The sequence below is a fragment of the Elephantulus edwardii genome, unplaced genomic scaffold (genome assembly GCF_000299155.1).
Source record: "Elephantulus edwardii isolate Elephantulus edwardi_28Jun2011 unplaced genomic scaffold, EleEdw1.0 scaffold00068, whole genome shotgun sequence".
Lineage (NCBI taxonomy): Eukaryota > Metazoa > Chordata > Mammalia > Macroscelidea > Macroscelididae > Elephantulus > Elephantulus edwardii.
Genome location: NW_006399818.1, coordinates 6,424,802 through 6,437,265, shown reverse-complemented (window position 1 = coordinate 6,437,265; position 12,464 = coordinate 6,424,802). Strand labels below are relative to the sequence as shown.

Here is a 12,464-nt window from a genome sequence, read left to right as displayed (position 1 = left end):
GGGCTCAGGTTGCTGGAGAGATGGGCACTGCTCCACTGGGGGCAACATCATTAGGGCCTGGGTCCTTTCCACGTGGTGCCTGTGAGAGCCGGACTGTGCAGGGCGTCTCCCCGCTCCATCTCAGGAGCCCGGGGCTGGCGGGCTGGGATGATTGTTGCTCTCCAGACAGCCTCTCCACAGAGCCAGCTTGGAAATCCTTACAGCATGGCCCCTCAAGGTGGCCCAACTCTCCGCACATGTGTGAGCTCCCCAGAGTGTCCAGGAGGCCCAGGCAGAAGCGCCTGTGATCTAACCTCAAAGATCCCAGAACCTCACTCAGCCACATCTGTCTGGACTACCGAGTCATGAAGGCCAGCCTGAGTTAAAGGAGGTGGAGGAAGAGACTGCATCTCAGTGAGGAAACATGTTAGCACAGTGACGGGAAGAGCTGCCTGCAGCCCGTCTTGGAGACCAGCAAGCTCCTGTGGGGATGGTTAAGACTGTGCACTTCTGACTCATAGATAGGCACTCATAACTCTGACTTTTAATTCCGTGGTGTCAGGCAAGTTACTTAAGGACTCGGAGCTTTAATTTATCTTAAAAAAAAAAATAGAATAATGATCCTCTCCTGCATACGACTGTGGTAAAATTTGGGGGTTTGGTTTTTTTTTATTAGTTTGCTTACAAAATTGGTATACACTGTGTTTCACACTATTCTCCATTCATTCACATTGTGCTTCATACAGTCATTCTCATAGTTCTCATTATGTTTTATAAAATGAATCACCATTAGACTGTTCCTATCATCACTGTGTAAATGAGAGCCCTAGCATTTGGCACAGTGTCAGACACCTAGTAAGTTCTCGCTTAACTCTCATTGCTGTGTGCATTTAGTTGATTGTCACTCATCAGGGACCTGGTGGCACAAGGGCTAAGCATTGAACTGCTGACTAAAGGGGAATTGTGTGAACCCATCAGTCTCTTTGTGAGAAAAGAGACCTGGTGACGTGATCTGCTCCTGTAATGATTCCAGCATAGGGGACTGTCTGGAGCATTTCTCTTCTGTCCTATAGAGTCACTGTGAGTCACTCAACAGTAACAAGAAAACCAAACCCACTGCCAACATGTCAGTTCCAATTTACAGCCACCCTGTAGGATAGAAGAGAACCGGCCACAAGGTCTCCAACGCTGTAGTCTTTCTGGAAGCAGACTGCAACCTCTTTATCCCACAGAACGACTAACTGCTGGCTTCCAACCCCCCCGCCTTCCAGTGTGCATCTGAGGCCTAACCCACTATGCCACGAGGACTCCTTACTTAATGGTAGCCAGAGTAACACCGAGCCCTGTTACTGCTCAGTTTTCCTTTCTTTATGCACATATTTTCATTCATTCAGCAATTAGATTCCACATGCTCCTGGTAGACCTGTCACTGGTTTCCCTACAGTGTATCAAGGACAAAGATCCTTTCAGACCTTGCAAACAGCATTGCTAGAATAAACAAACCTCTGAAATGGCAACATTCTTTTTTGATGTTTTTCCTACCCACAAAATTCAAACTCTATATTTGTTCCCATCCCAAAAAAGGGTGACCCAACTGAGTGTGGAAACTACAGAACAATATCATTGATTTCACATGCAACCAAGATTCTACTGAAGATTATCCAAAAACGACTGGAACAATACATCAGCAGAGAACTGCCAGAAGTCCAGGCTGGGTTTAGAAGATGTCGTGGTACTAGGGATATTGTAGCTGATGTTAGATGGATCTTAGCTGAAAGCAGAGAATACCAGAAGAATGTCTATCTGTGTTTCATTGATTATGCGGAGGCATTTGACTGCGTGGATCATAATAAACTGTGGCTGACTCTGAGAAGAATGGGAATCCCAGAACATTTAATTGTGCTAATACGAAACCTATACTTGGACCAAGAGGCAGTAGTCAGAACAGAGCAGGGCAACACTGCATGTTCAAAATTGGGAAGGGAGTACATCAGGGATGTGTCCTATCTCTGTACCTTTTCAACCTGTATGCAGAGCAGATTATCCGAGAGGTTGGGCTCTATGAGGAGAAGGGTGGTGTTAGGATTGGTGGACGATCTGTCAACAATCTGCGTTATGCAGATGACACAACCTTGCTCGCTGAAACTGAGGAGGACCTCATGCACTTACTGCAGAGGGTCAAGGACTGCAGCCTTAAGTATGGACTGAGGCTCAATGTCAAGAAGACAAAAATTCTCACCACTGGACCAATCGGTAGCATCAGGATGGATGGCGAAGAGATTAAGAGTGTTCACAGCTTCAGTTTGCTCGGCTCCACGCTCAACACTCTTGGCACCAGCAGCCAGGAAATCAAAAACCGTATTGCGATGGGAAAGTCTGCGGTTAGGGACCTCTCTAAAGTACTCAAGAGCAACCGTGTCTCTCTGGAGACTAAGGACCGCCTGATACAGGCCATGGTTTTTGCAATCACTTGTTACGCATCAGAGAGTTGGACAATGACTAGGGAGGATAGAAGGAGAATTGACGCCTTTGAGCTGTGGTGCTGGAGAAGAGTATTGAATGTACCATGGACTGCCAAGAAAACAAACAGATTCATCGTAGAGAGGATTAAACCAGGCTGCTCCTTGGAGACAAGGATTCTGGGTCTTCGCCTGACATACTTTGGACATGTTGTAAGGAGAGACGGGTCTTTAGAGAGGGACATCATGCTGGGTAGAGTGGAGGGACAGTGCAGGAGAGGAAGACCCTCTATGAGGTGGATTGATTCAGTGACTGGGGTGATCGGGATGGGTGTGTCAGAGGCAATGCGGTTGGCGCAGGATAGAGCAGGGTTTAGGGCTGTCGTACATAGGGTCGCTATGAGTTGCAAATGACTCGACGGCACATAACAACAGCAACTCAGATAGGAAGCCCTCGTGGCCCAGTGAGTGGTAAGAAGCTTCAATAAACCTGCAATACCAAGAGGAAGCAGGTGGGGTCCACCAGCTGCTCCACAGAAGGATGGGCAGTCTCCTCCCTTGCAGTTTAGACAGTGGGGATGTTCCAAGAGGCAAAAGAGTAAACCCGCAAGTGGGTCTTCCTTCCCAGTTCGAATGGTATATTTTCAGGTCTCATCAGATAAGCACCTACCCTGGGGGCAGATAACTCAATAAACACAAAAGTACTTGTACTTAATTTTTTCTTTTTTTAATATGTAATTTTTTAATTTGTTTCCATGTAATAATTAGTATACATTGTGTTTCATTCAGGTACACTATGTTTTATACAATCTTTCATTTACATTGTGTTTCACACATTCACATACGTAGTATTTTATATCATTAATTTCTACTAATCTATGTTTATTATTACCCTGTCTTTTCAAGTTCTCATTGAATCTTTCCTATTCCTTCACCCCACCCCATCTGCTCGCTAAACTCTGTTATCCTAGTGATTTCCACCCTTGCCCACCTATCCCATTGCTAGGAATATACCCCAAGGAAATGAGAACTGAAACATGAACAGAGAAAATGTACACATACCTTCATAGCAGTGTTATTCATAATAGCAAGAAAATGGAAACAGCCTAAATGCCCATCAGCAAACACATGGATGGGGAAATTGTGGTACATTTATACAATGGAATACTATGCAGCACTAAAGAGCAATGATTTTGTAAAATACTACATAACATGGGAGAGTCTAGAGGAAATTATGCTAAGTGTACTAACTCAGTCTCAGAAGTACAGATACAGCAAAGGCCATTATTGTAATAATGATGATAACTGAACAACACGGGTGCATATGCCTTATTACTCTTTAGTAAACTGTTCCACATTTTTTTCACCACATCAAAGATTCTGCTTCCAGGGATGGCTGCCATCGTTTGGCTCCATAACACCCTCCTACAGAATCAAAGCCTTTTTTTCCAATTCCTAATCCACGACATCAGTCTGGAGACTAAGGTGCACCTGATCCAGGCCATACTCTTTGCAGTTGCTATGCATCAGAGAGCTAGACAATGACTAGGGATGACAGAAAGAGAATTGATGCCTTTGAGCTGTGGTGCTGGAGAAGAGTGTTGAATATAGCATGGACTGCCAGGAGAACTAACAGGTTTGTGTTTGTCCTGGAGAGGGTGAAACCAGGCTGCTCCTTGGAGGCAAAGATTCTGAGGCTTTGTCTGACGTATTTTGGGCATGTTGCAAAGAGGAACCAGTCCTTGGAGAGGGACATCATGCTTGGAAGGGTAGAGGGACAACACAGAGAGGAAGACGCTCGATGAGATGGACCCATTCAGTGACTGGGGTAATGAGGTTAGGTGTGTCGGAGACAGTGAGGTTGGCACAGGATAGAGCAGGTTTCAGGTGTCGTATAAGCGATGTGATGGCACATAACAACAACAACCCATAACAGGGGCAGAGTATCCAATAGCAAGGTGAACATGGACTTGCTCATGCTTGCTTACTAATCTACAGTTACTAATCTATAATTTCCTATGTATTTAAATATGGTGAACCCATATGAGATCATTCACTACAGCAAATAAGCACCAGTAGCCCATGCTTACCATGTTTTTTGAATAATCTGCCCCTGTCTCTTCCCCTCCAGGACTCTGGGCTCTCTGTGAGATGGCCAGCACATCACTCCTCTGGAATAGAATGTCCTGATGTCTCAGGGTTTTCTCAGACACGCGGCATTAATACCTCAGATCCTAAGTTTGCAAAAAAATCTAGGAAAAGTAGAGTGTGCACTTCTTTACATTGTTGTTGTTGTTGTATACCGTTGAGTCAGAACCAACCCATAGCTGACCCTCCTGCAGGTTTTCAGAGGCAGTTAATCACACAGGAGGAGATTGCCCATCCTTCTCCTGCAAAGTAGCTGGTGGCCTCAAACCACATACCTTTGGGATTGCAGTGTAGCTCCTTGCCAGTAGACCACCAGGGCTCCCTCTCTTTACTATACCAAATCATAAACGAATACTGCACGAAATTCTCCAACACAGTGAAAAGCAGGGTGTCAAGAATGAAAACCAAACGAGGAGAGACCAGGTGACAGGTTAGCCCACAGTCTGGTCTCTGTGTTTTTATCTGAGCCGTTTCCAAACATGGAGAACTAATTAAAACTGAAAGGACAGCGCTTCTAGTCCATTACCTTTCAGAACCTTTAGGCATCCCGGAATAATTGTGTGAAAAATCTCGCCTGCTCAACTGAACACCTCTAATTTTCTTTTGAAAACCTTGATGTTTTATGTAAATCTCACTTTCAGGAATTTGTTTTACATTAATGAAATTCATCTTCAGTAAGCTGTACCATTGCTGCATGTTAAAGCATCACTCAGTGTCACACCCAACACTTCCCCTTCTTCCATTTCCCCTGCCCACCCCCCACCCCCGCCCCAGAACATGAATATGTTTGCATCTCTGAAGGATGACCATCAGCTATTTGATGGCTGTCACCATCTCCCATGGTCATGGTAAACAAGACTTAGAACTTACAGCTTTATTTTGAAACTAGAGAAATTGGAAATCCCTGTCTGCCTTTCGGGGGACCCAGCAGAGCACTACCAAGCAAAGCTGGTGATGACTTGAGCACCAAGTGTAGGCAGTTGGAAAAGCTCCACCTTTTTCGTGCCATGATGGTCAGAGATGTCTCCCATCCTCCTCCACCATCATTTGTTGGTGAATTACTAATGTCTGAGTCTGACTCATCCTGGGAGGCAAACACAGGCTCAGTGTTCTTTGCGGGGAAGAGCTTGGCTTGCTGCGCCAGGTTCAGTGTCTTCAGTAAGCAGTCGTGTTGTCTGTAGAGCTGCTACATCTTGACAAGTCACTCAGAGTAGACAGACACAGCCTTTGTCAGACCAGCTCTGAATTGCAGTAGCATTTCCCCACTTGGCTCTGAGACCATGACAGTCTAGCATTGATCTCAAGTCTGATCAGTCCAGAAACTCATGGACCCCTTTCAAATGGCTCCTGACGGCCCTCTCCCTACCACCCACCATTCTAACTAGTTCAGTCAGAAATATGGGAATTGAGCTGTCCAGGCATTTAAGTGGGGATATGAGTGAGTAGAGAGGAAGGGGAAGGTTTGTACTATAAGCATAAGCAGAATACTAGTCCTTTTTTATTTTAAAAACCCTGTTGTTACTAGATGCTGTCAAGTCAGCTATGACTCCTAGCAACCCAATGAATGACAGCTCTGACCCCTGCCCAATCCTGTGCCGTCCTCGTCATCCCTGCCACACGTGAGCCCACCGTTAGGAGCACTGTGTCAGTCCATCTTGTTGACAGTCTTCTCCTTTGCTGACCCTCCATTTTCCACGTATGATGTCCTTCTCCAAGGACTGGCGTCTCCTAGCAGCATGCCCATAAAACCCCATAATCGGCCATTTATCATAATCTCACCTATCTTCTCTCAGTTGGAAGGGGGTGATTTTTCTTAAAATTGTAGCAAAAATGCAACCAAAAATCTGCCATTCAACGATCTGTATACACATATAGTGCATTGGCATGAATCAGGATCACCATTAACGGTAATACAGTTTATCACCTAAGCAGTGGTTTCCCTTTTTCTGTAATCTCCTGGTAACCACTCATACATGCTAATCTCTGTATATTTGAGTTTGTTTCAATATTATATATCTGTCTATTGCATCTTATTTAATTGTTCAGCTGTTAAAGACATTAGATTGTGTCTACCTTTGGGCTCTTGTGAAGCATGCTGCAGTGAACACTGATGTACAGATTTGGTGCAGCAATCTGAGGAAGGTTCTCTTCAGAGATCTAGCCTGTGACCAGTGTCATTCCACCTCTTGACACACTGTGACCCTGGAGGTGGTGTCATCAAGAACCTTCCTCTTGTGGGTTGGCCGGTGTTGTGTTTCTCAGCGAGCTGGGTGGAGCTGTGATTAGAAGAGAAGGGAAGGGTCAAGGATACAAATCTGGAGAAGGGAAGAAAACTAGAAAAGGAATAACCAAAAGGTTCAAAACAAGAACCCTGGCGCCAGGCACTGCTTGGTATGGCTTGTCAGCCTCCCAGAATCTCCTGCCTCTTGCTGATTTGATGATAAAATATAGAGTGGCCCCACAGGGAAAGCAAAAGCCTCAAGAAATAGATGGCTAATTGGCTCTGTTTGAATGCTCGCTGCTTTAACTGTGAGACGCTTGCACCGGCATGACTAATGCCTCTCCCCTTGGCCTAAATTAGATTTTGATTGTGTTTGGGAGATGTTCACTGAATCACAGATGTTGGAGGTAAAAAAGGCCCAGACTTCTCAGGAACACGGCCTGTGGAGCGTGTGGGATCATCCTCCCAGGCCTAGCTGAGGCTCCCAGAATTCCAAGGAAGGACCAGCAGGAACCTCCTCCATCCAGGTCCCTAGGAGCAAACCAGGAAGCTGAGGAACGGAGTGAGCCTCGTGCGGCTGTCAGCTGTGGGGTTAAGTGGGATGCCACACCTTACTAGGGCTGTAGCGTGTATGCTACATCAGTGGCTAATGACTTTTGCAGACATGAACTCGGCCCAAGGGCCCTGTTGCCTGTGGATTTTCACTGAGGTGCTGGGGTAGCAATGGAAGTTCACCTCCCCTGGTGTTCACAGTCACTCCACCCGCGATGACACACAGCGGACCCCTAGTCAATGCTTGCTCTTGTTTTCTTGCAGAACTTAGCCTACGAAATCATCCTAACCCTGGGACAGGCGTTTGAAGTCGCTTACCAGCTGGCACTACAAGCTCGGAAAGGGGGCCATTCCTCCACACTTCCGGAAAGCTTTGAAAACAAGCCCTCCAAGCCCATCCCCAAACCTCGAGTCAGCATCCGCAAGTCGGTGGTAAGTAGAAGAGAGACCCCTGCCCTCAAAACCCAACCCACCGCTGCAGAGCAGATAGAAGAGGTGCAGGTGCAGGAGGGCGAGGGGCCCGGGTGCCACCCAGAATCAGGGCCCGCCCTTCTTCAGCCCTGGCTTCGGGCTTGTGTGTCCCACCCGCAAAGCCTTGGGGGACCACGTGCCTGGACCGAGAGACCCTGAGACCAGTCCATTTTGATGAACTCTCACTTGCAGCGACCCCATGAGGACAGGCAGCGGGGATGGGTGTGTTAGCCTTAGTGAATCTTAACGTGAAGGGGCAGGAAAGGTCCCTCAGGCTTCAGGGTTGCACCCACAGCCTCTCTCTGGCCCCTGGCCTCTTGCAGACGTGCATAGGGAAGGGATCTCAGGCACCCAGGCAGAGGGAGCTCCACGCACGGGCTGCGTGTGTGCGTGCACACATATGGATGAATGTAGGTTGGTGCCCGATGCAGTGGGAGACCCGCGCCTGGCCCTGGTGCCTTCCCTCTGGCAGCCGAGGGCCCCTACAGAGTGGTGACTGCTCCCAGGGTGCAGCTCCTCCTCATCGTCATCTGTCTTCCTGCAGGAATCTCCTCCCCTTCCCTCCCACAAGCTCCACACACATTCTGTCTTAACAGGCGCGCCCACTTGAGGGAGGCTTCCCCTGGTAGTAGCAATGCCCACATGCTGGAAGGTTCCTAGCCAGCCTCCCATCTTCGAGACTCAGGGACTCGGGCGGGCCCGGCAGGCATCACCCAGAATGCAGTGCGCTGACACCCACATAGCCCCCCATCTGCAGCCATCTCCTCCTTCCCACCACCCACCCGGCCCCCCAGTGCCAGGGGGAAGTATTCTTTTTCTCTGAATTTGCAGAAAAGCATCATCGCCTTTTGTGAGCATGTGAGCTGCTTGTTTGCAGTCTTTTCTGGTGCCCGTGCCTGTCTCCATGCTTGGCAACCTCAGTGTCCACAGAAAGATCGCATCAACATCTGACCCCTTCATCTCTTCCAACTTCCAGAGCTTTTCCCTTCATCTTATCTCAGCTATTCATTCCACACGAATGCAGGTCACCTTCCAATCTCTGAACCCACACCTGCTTCCAAAGCCCTTATTTCAGACACTGATTCCCTTGTCCTCCTACCCAAGCTCCTGGGCGCCCAGCCCTACCCTTCCTGAAGAACATCAACTGGAAAGATTCCTTTTTCTCCCTGACATTCTTACTGTGGAGTATATGTACCAAACATCCAAGCTTTCTTCTGTCCAGGGCTGAATGCTTCCTTTTCCTCTTCACAGATACTTCCAGATCTCACTGCAGCCATGTGACCTATTAAAGCTTAAAATGTTGTCTGGTTCCTGTCTTTCCCAAACCCCTTTCCAGCCCACCCCTAAAATGTCTCTCGGGAACCCATTCCCATTGTCCCTGCACTAGTCCAAGCTGTCTTCACATCGCCATATTGCAGCTTACCTCCTAACTGACCGATTCACACCCAGCAACCTGGGAGATCTTAAGACATAAACCAGATCATGTCTTCCTGCCCTGACCACCTGCAGCATAATTTCCCAGCACGTTCCCCTGAGACTCTCAGTTCTTCCAGTTTCTTGAATGCAGGAAGCTCTCTCCTGAGGCCTGAGGCCCACCTGTTTCCTGCACCTGGAATATTCTCCCCGTTTCCTGCCGGCTAGCTCCCATCTTATCATTCACATTTTCAGCTCCACAAAGAGGTGTTTCTCTACCATCCAGTGTGAGGTAGATGTCTAATCAGGCTTAAGTATATCGCCTGCTTTTAATTCTCTGTGCGACCTTTATCCATTGAGCTGCTACTATCACCTGGGTCAGACCCGTTGCTAGTGTTCAGTAAATATGCATGAGTCTGATCTGTGGCCAGATTTACCAAAGATAGCTTTGTGAAGAGTCAGTTGTAAATGTTCAAGAATATCGAGGATGTTTGGGGATTATATTTTGAGTTAACTGTGTTTATTTCCACTATGGCCTGGATAAATCTATTCCTGGCAGGTGCCTCCATCTGACTTTCTCCCTGGTCCCCTCAGACTTCTTCCAGCAGAGCACAAAGGACCGGGTGCCATAAGGGCTCATAGAATATTCATCTCCCAGCCTTCACTGGGAAATGTGAAAGTCGACACCGAATACTAATGTTCTGTACCTGCCTTCAGAGCCTGGCTCTCCTTCTCAGCCCCATCAGTGTACCCTTGCCTCATGCTCCCAGTTGCTTATTGGTGAGAAACAGAAAGCAGACCCTGAATATACAAGAAGCACCTCCCTGCTTTCCAGCCAGCTTGCTCTGAAGCTCAGAGCTCAAGCAAAATAGGAGTGGCCTTCCCTTTCTGCAGCTTGCTTTGCCCTTGAATGCTGCAAAGTAGCCAGAGGCATGAATGAAGAGAGGCAGAAATGCCAGAGTGGCGGTAACTCAGAGATGAGTTCACTCCAGGCCTTTTCTGAAAGCTCCCAGCTACACCTTTGCCCCAGGAATAGAGGATTGAGCCATTTGATAGCACAGTTGAAGTTTGTCTCCTGGTGGGACCCTGTTACTTTCTCTCTCCCTTTTCTATTTCTCTCTGGGCAGACATCAGTGGTCTTCTGAGGAGAGCCACTTTCTCTTAACCCCTGGACTTTGTGCACACTGTTTCTGCCACCTCGAATGCTCACCTTTGCCAGGAATACTCTTCTTTATCTTACAGCTCTCCATTTAGCCATCACCTCATTTGTTTATTCTTTGCCAAAAAGTATTTCCAATGGGCCTACTGTTTACTGGGTTATCAGGAGTTTTTCTAAATTCTGGGAAAAGAGCAATGAACAAAACAGACAAATCCTGCCTTTGTCAGCATAAACCGTAGCGAAGGCTGAGCAGATAAAAATTATGCTATGATGTGTGGTAGGGTATAGAAAGGAGAAGAGGAGCGTGGAGTCACTAGAAAATTGAGGGGGGCTATTTTGTACAGACAAAACAGGGGTTGTCAGAGGAGGCGACTACAAGGAGGTGGTGTTTGAGCCGAGACCTAAATGGCATGAGGGCGTAAAGCCTGCAGGTATCTGGAGAAGAGCGATCCGGGCAGGGAGATGGTGAGTGCACAAAGGCCCTGGGTGGGAGCTGGGTGGGCAAGGAGCAGCTAAGAGGCGGTGTGGTTGGAGCTCACAGAGGCAGGCAGACAGCGGCCCACAGGTCCTGGTGAAGATGTGAGTGTGAAGGAAGCTGTTGGAGGTTGGGAACCAGAGAGTGACAAGACCTGGTTCTTCTCCTCCAAGAAGTGTCTGGTGTCCAACTGTGGGGTCCAGGATCTTCCTATGTTCCCACAGAGCCCAGTCCTACACCCTCTTAGCTCACTTCTCAGGACTGAAATCCATTTCTGTGTCCACTCATCACATGAGCTCCGTGCCCTTGGGGCCAAGAGCTGCATCTCATTGATAAGACCATCACCCCAAGCCCCTTCCCAGAGCCTGGGACCCTGTCAATGTGCAGACCTTCAGTGCATGGCTCAGCAGTAAAAAGAGAGTTCCCCAAAGAGAATTCCCCTGCACAAACACTGCTCGTCCACCTGGGCATTATGGGTCCTCAGGTGGGTCCCTAGGCAGGGCTAGGGTGCATGTTTGCCCATGCGTGCAGGTACCGTATAACAGGCATCAGCCTTTCTGTTTTAAAGCAGATCGACCCATCTGAGCAAAAGACTTTGGCCAATCTGCCGTGGATCGTGGAGCCGGGCCAAGAAGCCAAAAGGGGAATTAATACCAAGTATGAAACCACAATTTTCTGATACCCGCCGTCCTCCCGCCCTTGCGGTGCCTTGCACGCCAAGCAGTCCCGGAGCGGGCTTTTCCTTCGCGCCTCCGTTTCCACCCAGCCCCGGAGGAAGACCGCTCTGGTGGTGTGGCCTTGTCACAGGCGAAAGGCCGCTGACCGTTTCTGGGGAAGTTCTTTCTGCACCAGTGATAGAAAACACAACCAATACTTTCCAGCCACCACCCCTGAGAGGCAGGAGTTGAGAAATGTTTTCTCTGACACTCCCAACCCTGGTCCCCACCACCCCCCAAGGTGTTTCTCCTGACTCTGCCCCAATACTAGTTCTGCTGGCTTTGGGGTCAGTACTTTTAAAAAAAAAAAATCTAAGGGGATTTCTAATACTGCCTAAATATCTTGGATTTCTTTTTTCACTGTCAGCAGTTTTAAAGGTAAAATCAGACCAGAACGACCCCCTCCATCAAGCATCTGTAAAATCATTGTATCACTGAGTATCGTTGAATGCAAAAGGACAAAAAAAGACCCCATGATTGCCAAGAAATTATGTTTCCCAATTTCTATATTTGTGGATTTTCTATGTCATCAGTTCTGTCGGATAAAGAAAACCTTTCCATCTAACGGTTGATTCAAAATTTAAGAGCAGTTAAAAAAAAAGCAATTTATTATGCACAGGAAAAAATGTGTCTTGTATTAAATATTTTTATTAAAAGAATGTTTCATTAATGCATTGGTAAGAAAACTAGGTTAGTCGTGAGGGATGTTTTTGGTTTAATTTCAAATAATTGCATTTCTATACTAATTAGAACTGGCTCGGTTGGGGTAAAATACTGATGATGCTTAACCAGAGCTGACGTTTCGGGCAAGCAGATTGGCGTTGAACCGAAAGTGCTGATGCAGTCATCAAGCCTGCAAAGATTGTGTTTC

The 12,464-nt window shown here is 47.5% G+C and overlaps 1 protein-coding gene across 7 annotated transcripts in view; it reads left to right on the top strand.

The window, feature by feature from the left end:
- The window catches only part of ANKS1B (ankyrin repeat and sterile alpha motif domain containing 1B), a 1,992,519-nt gene extending 1,980,539 nt beyond the window's left edge, over positions 1 to 11,980 (top strand). For 2 of the 7 annotated variants that reach the window (XM_006888510.1, XM_006888509.1), the window contains exons 25-26: positions 7,624 to 7,791; positions 11,446 to 11,862. In XM_006888510.1, coding sequence (XP_006888572.1) covers positions 7,624 to 7,791; positions 11,446 to 11,556 — 279 coding nt within the window. In that variant the 3' untranslated portion in view covers positions 11,557 to 11,862. Of the gene's footprint in view, positions 1 to 7,623; positions 7,792 to 11,429 lie in introns of all 7 variants that reach the window. The other 5 variants (XM_006888514.1, XM_006888513.1, XM_006888511.1 and 2 more) reach the window with 4 other exon arrangements.
- The last annotated feature ends 484 nt before the right edge of the window (positions 11,981 to 12,464 follow it).